The sequence below is a fragment of the Vanacampus margaritifer genome, chromosome 12 (genome assembly GCF_051991255.1).
Source record: "Vanacampus margaritifer isolate UIUO_Vmar chromosome 12, RoL_Vmar_1.0, whole genome shotgun sequence".
NCBI classification, from domain to species: Eukaryota; Metazoa; Chordata; class Actinopteri; order Syngnathiformes; family Syngnathidae; genus Vanacampus; species Vanacampus margaritifer.
Window position 1 is genome coordinate 5,693,874 of NC_135443.1, and position 13,455 is coordinate 5,707,328.

At 41.5% G+C, this 13,455-nt stretch overlaps 1 protein-coding gene across 3 annotated transcripts in view; it reads right to left on the reverse strand.

Moving 5' to 3' along the window:
• Positions 1-13,455, reverse strand: part of LOC144061371 (protocadherin-15-like) — a 254,801-nt gene that overhangs the window by 152,299 nt on the left and 89,047 nt on the right. For 2 of the 3 annotated variants that reach the window (XM_077581760.1, XM_077581758.1), the window contains 2 exons: positions 9,642-9,656; positions 6,907-6,972 (listed from right to left, as the gene is read on the reverse strand). In XM_077581760.1, coding sequence (XP_077437886.1) covers positions 6,907-6,972; positions 9,642-9,656 — 81 coding nt within the window. The remainder of the gene's footprint in view (positions 1-6,906; positions 6,973-9,641; positions 9,657-13,455) is intronic. The other variant, XM_077581759.1, reaches the window with a different exon arrangement.

The window sequence follows — 13,455 nt, forward strand, 5'->3', positions numbered from 1 at the left end:
GGTTTATCTTTTTTTTTCAGATTTCTCCACCCATGACTTAACTGCTCTGCTTTCAAGTGATAGCTGCCAAACGACACATTCTAAAATAATCAGTTGAAGTAGAAATGTAAAGTTATCAGACACATACTTGAACGTTAGGAAGTTTTGAGTTTTTTTTGCCTAATTTGGCAGTTTAGTGATGAAGTGCTGCCTCCACGAGTGAAAATACAAATCAATGATTTTACTTATTTTGAGTGGATGCTCTCCAATTTGCATTTTGCCCTTTTACACTCAGGGGGCAAAAAGCAGCATTGCTCAAGCGAAAGTGGGCGGGGTGAGCAGTGGCTCATTTGCATGAGACCCAAAACGGTCTTATTTTAGCTCGGTAAAAAAAAAATTGTAAAAAAAATGTATTCTGTGAAGTGCCCAGGGGAGTCAGAGTGCATGTTTATTTATTTTAAGGACAGAACCAAGAAAGCAGAAAATGAAAAATGCATGCTAGGACTAAAATCGGTTGTTCAGGTTTATCATTTTTTTCCCCGATTTCTCCACCCATGACTTAACTGCTCGGCTTTCAAGCTGCCAAACGACACTTTCTAAAATAATTAGTTGAAGTAGAAATGTCAAGTTATCAGACACATACTTGAACGTTAGGAAGTTTTGAGTTTTTTTGCCTAATTTGGCAGTTTAGTGATGAAGTGCTGCCTCCACGAGTGAAAATACAAATCAACGATTTTACTTATCTTGAGTGGATGCTCTCCAATTTGCATTTTGCCTTTTACACTCAAGGCCAAAAAGCAACACTGCTCAAGCGAAAGTGGGCGGGGTGAGCAGTGGCTCATTTGCATGAGACCCAAAACGGTCTTATTTTAGCTCGGTAAAAAAAAAATTGTAAAAAAAATGTATTCTGTGAAGTGCCCAGGGGAGTCAGAGTGCATGTTTATTTATTTTAAGGACAGAACCAAGAAAGCAGAAAATGAAAAATGCATGCTAGGACTAAAATCGGTTGTTCAGGTTTATCATTTTTTTCCCCCGATTTCTCCACCCATGACTTAACTGCTCGGCTTTCAAGCTGCCAAACGACACTTTCTAAAATAATTAGTTGAAGTAGAAATGTCAAGTTATCAGACACATACTTGAACGTTAGGAAGTTTTGAGTTTTTTTGCCTAACTTGGCAGTTTAGTGATGAAGTGCTGCCTCCACGAGTGAAAATACAAATCAACGATTTTACTTATCTTGAGTGGATGCTCTCCAATTTGCATTTTGCCTTTTACACTCAAGGCCAAAAAGCAACACTGCTCAAGCGAAAGTGGGTGGGGTGAGCAGTGGCTCATTTGCATGAGACCCAAAACGGTCTTATTTTAGCTCGGTAAAAAAAAAATGTAAAAAAATGTATTCTGTGAAGTGCCCAGGGGAGTCAGAGTGCATGTTTATTTATTTTAAGGACAGAACCAAGAAAGCAGAAAATGAAAAATGCATGCTAGGACTAAAATCGGTTGTTCAGGTTTATCATTTTTTTCCCCGATTTCTCCACCCATGACTTAACTGCTCGGCTTTCAAGCTGCCAAACGACACTTTCTAAAATAATTAGTTGAAGTAGAAATGTCAAGTTATCAGACACATACTTGAACGTTAGGAAGTTTTGAGTTTTTTTGCCTAATTTGGCAGTTTAGTGATGAAGTGCTGCCTCCACGAGTGAAAATACAAATCAACGATTTTACTTATCTTGAGTGGATGCTCTCCAATTTGCATTTTGCCTTTTACACTCAAGGCCAAAAAGCAACACTGCTCAAGCGAAAGTGGGCGGGGTGAGCAGTGGCTCATTTGCATGAGACCCAAAACGGTCTTATTTTAGCTCGGTAAAAAAAAAATTGTAAAAAAAATGTATTCTGTGAAGTGCCCAGGGGAGTCAGAGTGCATGTTTATTTATTTTAAGGACAGAACCAAGAAAGCAGAAAATGAAAAATGCATGCTAGGACTAAAATCGGTTGTTCAGGTTTATCATTTTTTTCCCCGATTTCTCCACCCATGACTTAACTGCTCGGCTTTCAAGCTGCCAAACGACACTTTCTAAAATAATTAGTTGAAGTCGAAATGTAAAGTTATCAGACACATACTTGAACGTTAGGAAGTTTTGAGTTTTTTTTGCCTAACTTGGAAGTTCCATGATGAAGTGCTGCCTCCACGAGTGAAAATACAAATCAATGATTTTATTTATCTTGAGTGGATGCTCCTCCAATTTGCATTTTGCCTTTTTACACTCAGGGGCAAAAAGCAACACTGCTCAAGCGAAAGTGGGCGGGGTGAGCAGTGGCTCATTTGCATGAGACCCAAAATGGTCTTATTTTAGCTCGGTTGAAAAAAAAAGGGTATTATAAGATATGTAACAAAAAAAATAAATAACGACTCCTGGAAATGGAAGGCAAGCATGGGAATTTATTTTAAAAGGAAACTTTGCCATTTTAAATGATACATTTTTAGGGCTTATTTATAAATATTAGTTTAATCAAACTCTTAACTACATTTTCAACTACATATGGAGGTGAAAATAGTAAAAATTGCACAATGGTGCCCTGATTTGTAATATATTTATAATAACGAAAACTATATAATATTGAACTTTATAGTAGAGCTGTCAAAATCAATGGATTAATCGACAAGTAATTGATCATCAAATTTATCGACAACTATTTTAATAATCGAGTAATCGTTCTGAGCCATTTTTTTAATTGCCCAAATCCTCTGATTTCAGCATATAAACAGTAAATCTTCACTGATTAGAAGACTGATTATCTTCTGTGTTTAATCAAAATAAGACATTTGCAAACATTTGTTTTTACTCTGGAAAGCAACAACCGAACCGGTAACATAACAATCCCCCCTTCTTTTTTTTTTAAATCACTATACAAATACGAAGTCAAAAATAAACACAGTAATCGGGGAAAAAATGCTTTTATAATACACTTTAATGCAAAATTAAAATGAATCCGATTAGTTGATTAATCAATTGAATAATTGATAGATTAAGCAATTCTAAAAATATTCGAGTGACAGCACTACTTTATCGGTTATTTACTCAATATACTTTATAGGCTTAAATGACAGTAAATTTTAACTAGGAGTGCTACGGGTTCAAGCGCTATCAACAATCACTCCCACACAATTGTATCAAATCTCGCCTTAAGTTTTGCACCAACAGAAAAAAATAATAATAAAAAATCAGAGTGAGCAAATTCAAACCAACGCGTCCCACCAGCGGGATTACAGTAATTACACTCAGGTGATTGTGTTTGCCTTCCTTTTTATGGCCGTATTAAAAATCAATGTTTAGGAAAAGGCCCACACAAGGACGAAGCAACTCTTATTGTGCGCCACTTTCGGTGCGACGGCAATGACGGGATGAAAGACATTTAGACGGATAATTACTTTGGTCAATAGCGCCGGCTTGCTCAGTTTTACATTCCATCGCGGCGAGGACGAACGGCGGGTGGTTTCATCACGCTCGCCGACGAATATAAAGGGACGCCGCAGCCTGAGGGGAGTCTTCTCACAGGTAAATGAACACTTTATGAGCGGGGGGGATTAGCGCAGAGCCCACGCACGCACGCACGCACGTTGTGTCAGCAGGGCTTTTAAGCGTGGGCTCATCTGTCCTCCAAACTCACAATTACAGCTGGACACGCCTGCAATCTTAAACTTATATTGTTATCATGCTTGACCCTTAAGACTGTCGATTTCCACAAATAGACTAAGTGCAATTTCTGCAGAAATTGTGTGGGAATGCTAATAGCTGAATGCTATTTGCTGAATGCTAATAGCTGAATGCTAATAGCTGAATGCTAATAACTGAATGTTAATAGCTGAATGCTAATAGCTGAATGTTAATAACTGAATGCTAATAGCTGAATGCTAATAGCTGAATGCTAATAGCTGAATGCTTATAACTGAATGCTAATAGCTGAATGCTAATAGCTGAATGCTAACTCTTTGACTGCCAGACGTTTTCAGAAAAGGGATGCCGTGGGGGTGCCAGCCGATTTAAGCATTTTTGACTGATTTTTCAAGGTCCACAGAAAATTATGTGTTTGGACTATGGAAACACACATACTACCAAATGAAAGATTGGACTCTCATCTTTCATCAGAAAAAAAAGTTTGTTTCTACCTTATTCCGTTCTTCAGTAATCAACAATAGAAAATGGTTAGTTTCACCTCTGTTTTGAAAAAAAACGTCTTTTAACGTCTTTGGCACTCCTCCATAGGATTTTACTAAACGTTATTTAATGTTTTTTGGCAGTCAAAGAGCTAATAGCTGAATGCTAACAGCTGAATGATAATGAAACCAATTGAAAGATAAATTATGTGAAATTTACAAAGTATGAATTGTAGTTGAAAGTAGTTAAATTATTTAAAAAAAGAACACTTGAACCCGGGAGGCGTGAATTTTTGAAGCAAATTTGAAATTTATATGGAAAAGTGTTATCTGAAAGTCCCCTCCATTCATTTAGATGGAAAAGTGGAACTCATGATATCCAATGTAAGAATGAAAAAAATACAAATAAATCACTCAATAGCTCCACCTAGGCATGCAGTACCCTCCATTCTTTTAGCTGAAATGAATTACTTTTTAGGCATTCCAATGAAGATGGTCACCTGTTTACATTCCGATCTGCCGTTTATATGCCGCGGGATGCACCGACATCGATCACGTGATTTATCAAAATTGAGTTTATTCGTCACTTAGCACTGTACTTGTGATAGTGTTAACACTTTTATTGAAGCAACATCTTGATAAAAACACGTTTCATCAACAACAAGTGTATACATGACGTTCGTTCGGATTGACGAAAAGGAAAAAAACACCCCTGTGATTCCCAATGAAATTCCATTCGGATTCATCTTATTCATTCCAATTGAGGTGTTGAAATGGAACATTTTCATTCCGTTTGGCCGTTCGGATTCATTCTAAATCGTAATAAAGGGCTCCATGTAAACCAGGCTTATGATTTTCAGTTGGTCAGTTGGCTTGCAATGTACATGTTGGAGGTGGGATTCAAACCCGCGGCAATTTACCAAATGTGCCACTGAGCAGTATCAGACAGCTGCTAATGAGAAAGTGAGACTTAGAAAAAGTTCAGTCCCATTGAAAATGAATGGGGAAAAGTTGATATTGAACGTTAAATTTTGCGAATACTGTAAGCAATGTGGAATCACACGCTAAATACCTCGGAAGGCGAGAATTTTTGAAGTTGGAATTTGAACGGTGTAAATCGGAAGTACTATGTGGGAGTTGTTTCACGGCAAAAAAAAAAAATGTGGCGAATACGCTTCAGCATTCGCGCAATTATGAACGACTTGAATCTGAAATGTCAAAACAGGCTTCCTTGTCTCAACACCTGCCCCGCCCGCCCACCCCTGATTAAGCTAACACCTCTAGGGGACAAACACACACCTGTGCCATTTAGACATCAGCTCCTCCTCCTCCCGAGAGCACACATTAGCGATCCATCACGCGGTGACACACTCATCAGCCGCACGCAGACGGCTCGCCATCTGAAGAATAGCTGATGGCTGATGGGAGATGTGATGGAGGAGCAACTCAAGGGTGTCATGTCTGCCCCGAGCATCAACGCGTTGGCTACATGTGACGCCAGAGAACATGCACACATGATCGGCGGGAATGTGTGTAAGGTGGCGATACAGAAGTCGCACCGCAGATTGGAATATTTATTTATATTAGGGATAGAGTGATTATCGGCCGGGCCGATTTATCGGTGCCGATATTTGACATGTTGACAAATATCGGCATTTGACGAATCTGAAGGCCGATGAGGTCGGTATCTCACTGAGCGGGGAATGCTCAGTAGCAAATTTAGGGTTTTCATCAGGATTTGTGAGACGTTCACAGACATCATTTCAAACATATTCGGACAATTTTTCACAGTTTGCAAAGATCTTTTGAAACATTTTACGAACCCTAACGAAAACCCCAAATTAGCTACATTCGCATGCATTTTGCCACTCAGTGAGATAAAGGGAACTTTGCATTTATGGATTTATTTTAATTTCCACTGTATAAAAAAAAAAATGATGCGGACACTGGGAGCTACCTACACTTTTTATTTCAATTTAAAAAAAATAATAAAATAAAATTAAGAAATTATGATGAAATTGTGGAAAACTACTTAACACATTTTTGTTATAATTTTTTGTTATAATTTTTAAACAAAGCTGTCAATTCTTTATATGTTTAAAATTGAAAGAAATGTTTTTTTTTGTTTTTTTTTTTAATTCCGTTGCTAATATTTTCTCTTTTACTGCAAATGAATATCGGCTTGAAATATCGGTTATCGGTCTCCTTGACTACTAATAATCGGTATCGGCCTTGAGATAACCATGTATATAGATATAGATGTAGATAACCTGATAACATCTGCAAACACAACAGCTGAAGACATTCAAAGGCAAAGCCAAGAAAACAAAAGTAGCTCATTAAAATTACAAAAAATAACTAATTACTAGCTATTTTTATACTAAACACAATAACACACTTGCTTCTCCGACCCACAACGTTGACACGCAATCACTCAACACACAGACTGGCTAACAGTTAGCTAGTTAAAAGCCAGCCTTTTAACATCCAACAACAGCCAGCTACACTCACATTCACTGACGCCCACGTCACTCACCAAGCCGCGCTCTGCCTTCTAAAGCCCCAAACACTCAAAGTCACAGATACTACAATGAAGAATGCGAAGATGGCCACTCCAAGTCAACAATACACTTCTCTTTTGTACTTGTGCTATGATGTCAAACTTTTTGGTGCCAACTGCGGTGGGCAAGCAAGGAAACAATCAGGATTGGGAATTCCAAACCGTACCCAGATGAACCCAACTATATTGCTTGGTGGAAATGTTTGTTACGTACCGTTGGGGCTCTCCTCGTCGATGGTTACTATAGTCGCGGGTGGGCCGGGCCGGGACAGCTTACATTCTGTCAAGACAGGAGGAAGTCGGATTAAGAAACAGTATATAGCATTTGAAAAAAAAAAAACACAACTACAGTAATTTCTGGACTAAAAGCCGCTACTTTTTTCACTTGCATTCGACCCTGCGGCTAATACAAAGGTGCGGCTTATCCATCCGATCACAAGGGGGCGCACTATAAAGGAAGCGCAAGAGCGTCAGGCAGCGCAAAACAAACCTAGTGAGCCTAAATACAGTAGGAGAGGCAAAATGAGAGCGAGACCATTTGCGTCCTCATTATGGAAAAGAAAGTAGCGGGAACCCGGTGCGGTAACATTAAAACACCTGCGGCTTATATGTGAAGTATTCCCCAAATTTAGCTAGCGCGGCTTATAGTCAGGTGCGCCTTGTAGTCCAGAAATTACTGCAGTGCTTTTCAAATACGCACAAAGCGACAAAAATGCTGGTTTTCACATCATCACAGTGAATTAGCTTTGGTAAATCCTACTAAATTCTCACGACATTGTGTTGTATATACAGTATGTACAGTATGGTGGTAATACAGTAGAACCTCCACAGTAGGTCGTGATACTTGGAATTCAACCGAAATGTTTTCTTTATAATCTAATACTATATCCATATAGTTGCTTCACAAAAAAAATAGAATATCGTGAAAAAACGTTTCCAATAATCGTAGCAAGATGTCAAACTACTAACAATCAAAATTAGGTCAGCTCTGAAGTATTTATTTATACAGGAAAGTTTATATTTTGCGTTGCGCGCGATCATTGCAGTACCAAGTTGTGCCACAACATGCCCGGCAGCACTGAGCTCGAATGAATGTAGATGCGGCGCAATTAAGACCAAGGAGAAGAGGCAGAGATGGTCCCAAACTAAACTCTAGTAATAATTGTCATTTCCCACAGAGCAAAAAATATGCCTGTGCGTATTGTTGTTGCTTGTTTGTATGTGTTCCTTCAATTGTTGGAAGTCGATGGTGTTGTGCATTTTAGAATTAAGCCAGATTTCTTGAAAGTGAGAACAGACGCTAAGAAATACTTTAAAAAGTGTGTTTATAAGTTTGTGTAGTAGTATGTGTAGATCTGTTATGTTTTGGTTGTGTGGGGGCTAAGTTTTGTTTGTTTTGGGTGTTCTTGTTGGTTTTGTCTGCGGTTGGTGTTTTTTGTCTTGTGCTCCTGGTTCCTTCCCTTGTCTCGTTATGTCTAACCACATCCACCTGTGTGTGTCTTCCCTTGCCCAGGTGTGTCTCATTAGTGTTGGTGTATTTAGTCTGTTGTGTTTGTCCAGTCAGTGTGGGTGCATTGTCTATGTGAGGAAGTTCGTGCGTCAAGTCTTCGTCATTGCCACCGCCAAGTAGCCTCCGTTACCGCCAAGTCATCATCGCCACAGCTCGTTCCAGTCGCGGCGACCAATCCGCCCGCTCCCCGTCCAGCCGCGGCGACCAGTCCGCCCGCCCGCTCCCCGTCCAGTCGCGGTGGCCAGTCCGCCCGCTCCACGTCCAGTCGCGGCGACCAGTCCGCCCGCTCCACGTCAAGTTGTGGCGACCAGTCAGCCCGCTCCGCGTCCAGTCGCGGCGACCAGTCAGCCCGCTCCCCGTCCAGTCGCGGTGACCAGTCCGCCCGCTCCCCGTCCAGTCGCGACAACCAGTCCACCCGCCCGGTCCAGTCGCGACAACCAGTCCACCCACTTGGTCCAGTCGCGGTGACCAGTCCACCCGCTCCACGTCCAGTCGCGGTGACCAGTCCGCCGCGTCCCACCCAGTCGCGGCGACCAATCCGCCCGCTCTCCGCCCAGTCGTGGCGACCAGTCCACCCGCCCGGTCCAGTCGCGGCGACCAGTCCGCCCGCTCCACGTCCAGCCGCGGCGACCAGTCCGCCCGCGTCCCGCCCAGTCGCGGCGACCAGTCCACCCGCGTCCCGCCCAGTCGCGGCGACCAGCCCGCCGCCGTCCCACCCAGTCGCGGCGACCAGTCCGCCCGCCCGCCCAGTCGCGGCGACCAGTACGCCCACGTCCCGGCCAGTCATGATTGTCTGCTCACCATGTTTCATTTAAGTTCCTCATATTGCACTTCATTCCTGTCTCATTGTCTTGCTTCCCCGCATTTGGGTCCACCATCCCTCAACCACTCACGTCCTACATGACAAAAGCTTTTTGGAGGGGATGATCCATTTTAAAAATGTTTTTATATGGTCCCTCTAGTTCGTGGATTTTTATCCATCGTGCTAGGTCTGGAATATATCCCCGCAATAAACATGAGTGCACTATATTTTCGTTATTTCCTAAAAGGAAAATGTATTAACCAACATCCTGGACTGGATTGTATTCAACTTGGGAGGTTCAACTGTACATATATATATAAAAAAAAAAAAAAAGACTAAACAGACACACTAATTGGAGTAAGGTGAGAACAAAACGGGTGACAGATCTTTTTTATACAGCAGGTGACATGGTGAACAGCTTGACAGTGACAGCGTACAAGAAGGGCGGCACAAATGCAGATGGAGGTCACGCCGGGCGAGATGCTGCGAGCTCACGGGACGCAGGTAATGAGAGAGGCCGCCAGATGGGGCGGCGGGGAGGTAAGCCGATGAAAGGGGGAAGGTTGTCTTTCAATGGGGGAGTGGGGGGGGGGGGGGGGTGTACACAGGGAGAAAACCAAAACAACAGCCCTCTTACCCTCGTATTGCCAGTCTGAAGAGGTTAGTGGAGCCAGAGAGAAGCAGAGCAAGAAGCATGAAAAAAATTGCATGAAACATTTGAGGGGGAAAAAAAGATCATTATAAAGATGAGCAGTTATTAAAGCACTGAAAAAAAGAGGCGAGATATCGGAGAAACGCATTACGGGGACACATTTACTCCTGCTGCCAGGCTGTTATTACACCGCGCAAGATGGAGGCCGCCTTATCAACGTGAATCAATTTAAACACTGAAGCTTACTCGGTATTTTATGTTGCTGTTGAACGGGGGTAACAAAGAAAAAGACGAAGTGGGAGCTGTTTTGTGTGCGGGGGAAACTTTTTGCTAGTCGGATAATAATTCAAGGTTGGGTTAGGTGCACCCTCAACTGTATACACTGAACCCGATGACAGCGAGAACACTTCCCATACACTTTTAAGCAAATTTGAACTTATTTTTATGTAATTTTTTATTTTGCACATATTGTAAAGGACTTTAAAATGCATATTGTAGTGTGTGAGAGATGGGTGTGAGCTGTGACTGACAGCAGCTCGAGTGTGTGTGTGTATGTGCTCACTATATCAATATATGGCTGAAAAGTGCATTGGCCACATGTCCGGGGCATGACAATAAGTAAGAAAATAATGAAGTGCTGCTTATTCGTGGTTGGGCGTTTGAGATTTTTTCAGGAACCTATCCTGTGTTATTCAATAAAAAACTCATCTAATCTGGGTTTTGTACTTTGGCTAAAGCTATAAAACTTTTACTTTAACACCCTCTCATGGAATCTTGTGTCGAGGAATTATGTAAAGTTAGTTGAGATCATTTAGAACAACGTACAGTATTTTGCTGAACTTCCATTCAGACAAAAAAAGTGCTTTGACGCAACCTCGTGGCATCTAAATATCTATACCGTACATTTTTTTTGAGCATCCCGTGCGTTTCAAGATATCGAATCCCTCGCAGCACGCCGCCCGCCGGTCTCCTCTTACATGACGGCGTGTCATCAGAGAGGCCGAGGCAGTCAGCGACACCGCGTTAAGTGTCACAGTCTAGGGTTTCGCACCAACCTGCTGTCGCGCACCTGTTGCAGGTGCGAGAGAGCGTGCGGCGCCGTCACATGAAAAATGCATGCGGAGCCATTTTAATCAAGAGCCGGGGGCCGTGCTGTCGTCGGATGTCGCTTAGCCACCAAATGGCAATAAAACACAGTCTAATATGTTATTGTTCATGCATGATTAATTAAGTGAATCTAAATTCTGCTTTAGCGCACTCGCTCCCACTATCATGGCTTCAAACCCGCGCGGCTAATTCCTCAAGTGCACTCACCGCTCCTTACCCCAGGTTCCAAAAATAATTTGGCAACCTGCTCCCATCTGCGGAAATGAAAGCGGAAGCGCGAGTTCTCCCGTAATCGGCGCAAATTGGACCGACTAAGTAGATAACGGGCGGCGTTGGGCTGAGGAATAAACAAGAGGCTGCATCAAAACTTCAATATGCAAATGAGTCCTGAGAACAGTCGGTGTAAAGCAGACTAAGTGAGAGAGCGTAAATGTGAGGAGTGAAGGAGTTCTACAACTTGAGAAAAGTTCATGTGAAAGCAATCACACTTGAAACATGGCATAAACAAGATAGTTCTATAAATTTACATATAATAAGCAGTTAATGTGAATGTGAATTTGATTGGAAGCCCATCAACAAACATTACAGACAACCACCAACATCAAACAAAAATCACATTCACCCACGTATTTGTTACGCATTAGCTTGAGCGCTAACATTCTTGTTTTACAGTTTTGTGCAGTGCAAAGTAGGAAATATTGAGGCAGTCTACGTGAAATAACAATATGTAATCATTCATTCTAAAAAAATTATTCAATAAAATAGGGATTAAATATATGCGCTAACTTTAACAGACTATTGATTTAGCTAATCAGCTAGCTAGCAAGCAATGTATCTATCTGTAACTGATATGTAGCTAACAGGATAAGCTAAGCTAGGATGACTTGGCTATATCCATCTATCCATCCATCTAACTATCTATCTATGTTAAGATAACTTGAATCTACATAGTAGCTATTTATGTAGCTAGCAGATCTGCCAATTTGATACCTACTTAACTGGATAAGCTAGGCTAGGATGACTAGCAGTCTATTCAAAGCAATAATATGTAATCATCCGCGCGAAAAACACGCCAAAGCAATCCAAGACCACTTTACTATTTATGTGTTAACCAGGACACCTCTCATGTTTTATTTGCATACGCATGAGAGCTAAAATTCCATCCGTCTATCCATTTACTATCCAGGGTCGGGTCGCAGTAGGAGCAGCTTTAGGAGGGAAACCCACACTTCTCTCTCCCCAGCCACTTCAACCAGCTCCTCTGGCGGGATCCCAAGGCCGGCCAAGAGACATAGTCTCTCCAGCGTGTCCTGGGTCGTCCCCGGGGCCTCCCGCCGGTGGGACATACCCAGAACACTTCTCCAGGGAGGGGTTCAGTAGGCAACCCGAACCAGATGCCCGAGCCACCTCAACTGGCTCCTCTCTTTCGGTCACGACCCACAGCTTGTGACGATAGGTGAGGGTAGGAACGTAGATCGACCGGTAAATCGAGAAACTTCGCCCGGCTACATTAGCAAGCTAAAATTCCAGTTTATAATAATTTGTGGAGCTTTTACGGACTTCGTTGCTCACTAAAATGATCGCACAGTCGTTACTTCAAGACGCGATGCTACATTATAGCCTACCGCTGTGTTCATTTGTATTCACCACCGTGGCTTAAGTGTCAATCAGTAGAGCACAGACTTCCGCCAAGGGCAGTAATTTGGCTCAGCTTCAAAAATTGTAAGACTTCATATACACGCACGTACACATCCTGCATAAGAATTTTAAGAGTTGCGGATTTTTCAGGAGAAAATTATTCTGCCATGTGTGCAAACTAATAAAAGGCAAAATAATTTGACTCTTCAAAAAATATGTCGATGTAACCCTGGTAATGGTGAGGTTTAGCGGGGGAAATAAGTGTTAAAAGTGGCAAATGTAAACATGAGTGAACATGTGAGTAATTTGCACCCTTGGAATTGTAACACTTCACTGATAAAATAATGGCGGCGTTTCTCACATAACATAAAATGGATGTGAGCAATAAATTTGTAGAATCCTTGAATTCAAATGGGAAAATATATTTCCCCTCCAGGACCATGCCATTCGATAAGAGAATGGTGCATAATTCATATGGTCATAAAAAAAGAAGGAGGAAAAAAAACAGGTATCTCGAACCTTAAGAATTTGGTTTAAATATTATTGGGTTGTAGAGATAGGCATTACCATTAATGGCGTGCATGTAAATAATTATTTTAACTATATTATATAACTTTCAAAAATATATAAGCTACTTTCATATACTGATAACTGATACTGACTCGAAATGGGAGACAGACTTGTCTATAGCACCGGAATCTGACTTTTGGATTCAAGTTTGTGAAAACGCATTTAAAATGACAAAACACACAAATGTACAACTTAACAGAACATACGTTACTCAATATATGATGAAGAAAATGGGACTCTCAGACTCCGACATTTGTCTCCAATGTTTACAAAACACTACAGACACTTATGTTCATGCTTTATGGTTATGTACTCCGGTTATGTATTTCTGGACTAAAGTCTTAGAAAAACTTTCCGCTATTTTGGACTGTAGGATACCTTTATCTCCAAACTTGTGTTTGCTAGGTGACCTAACAACAACTGACCTACCACATAAACAATTTCAATCTACACTTGTAGCCCTTACTATCGCTAAAAAAACAAT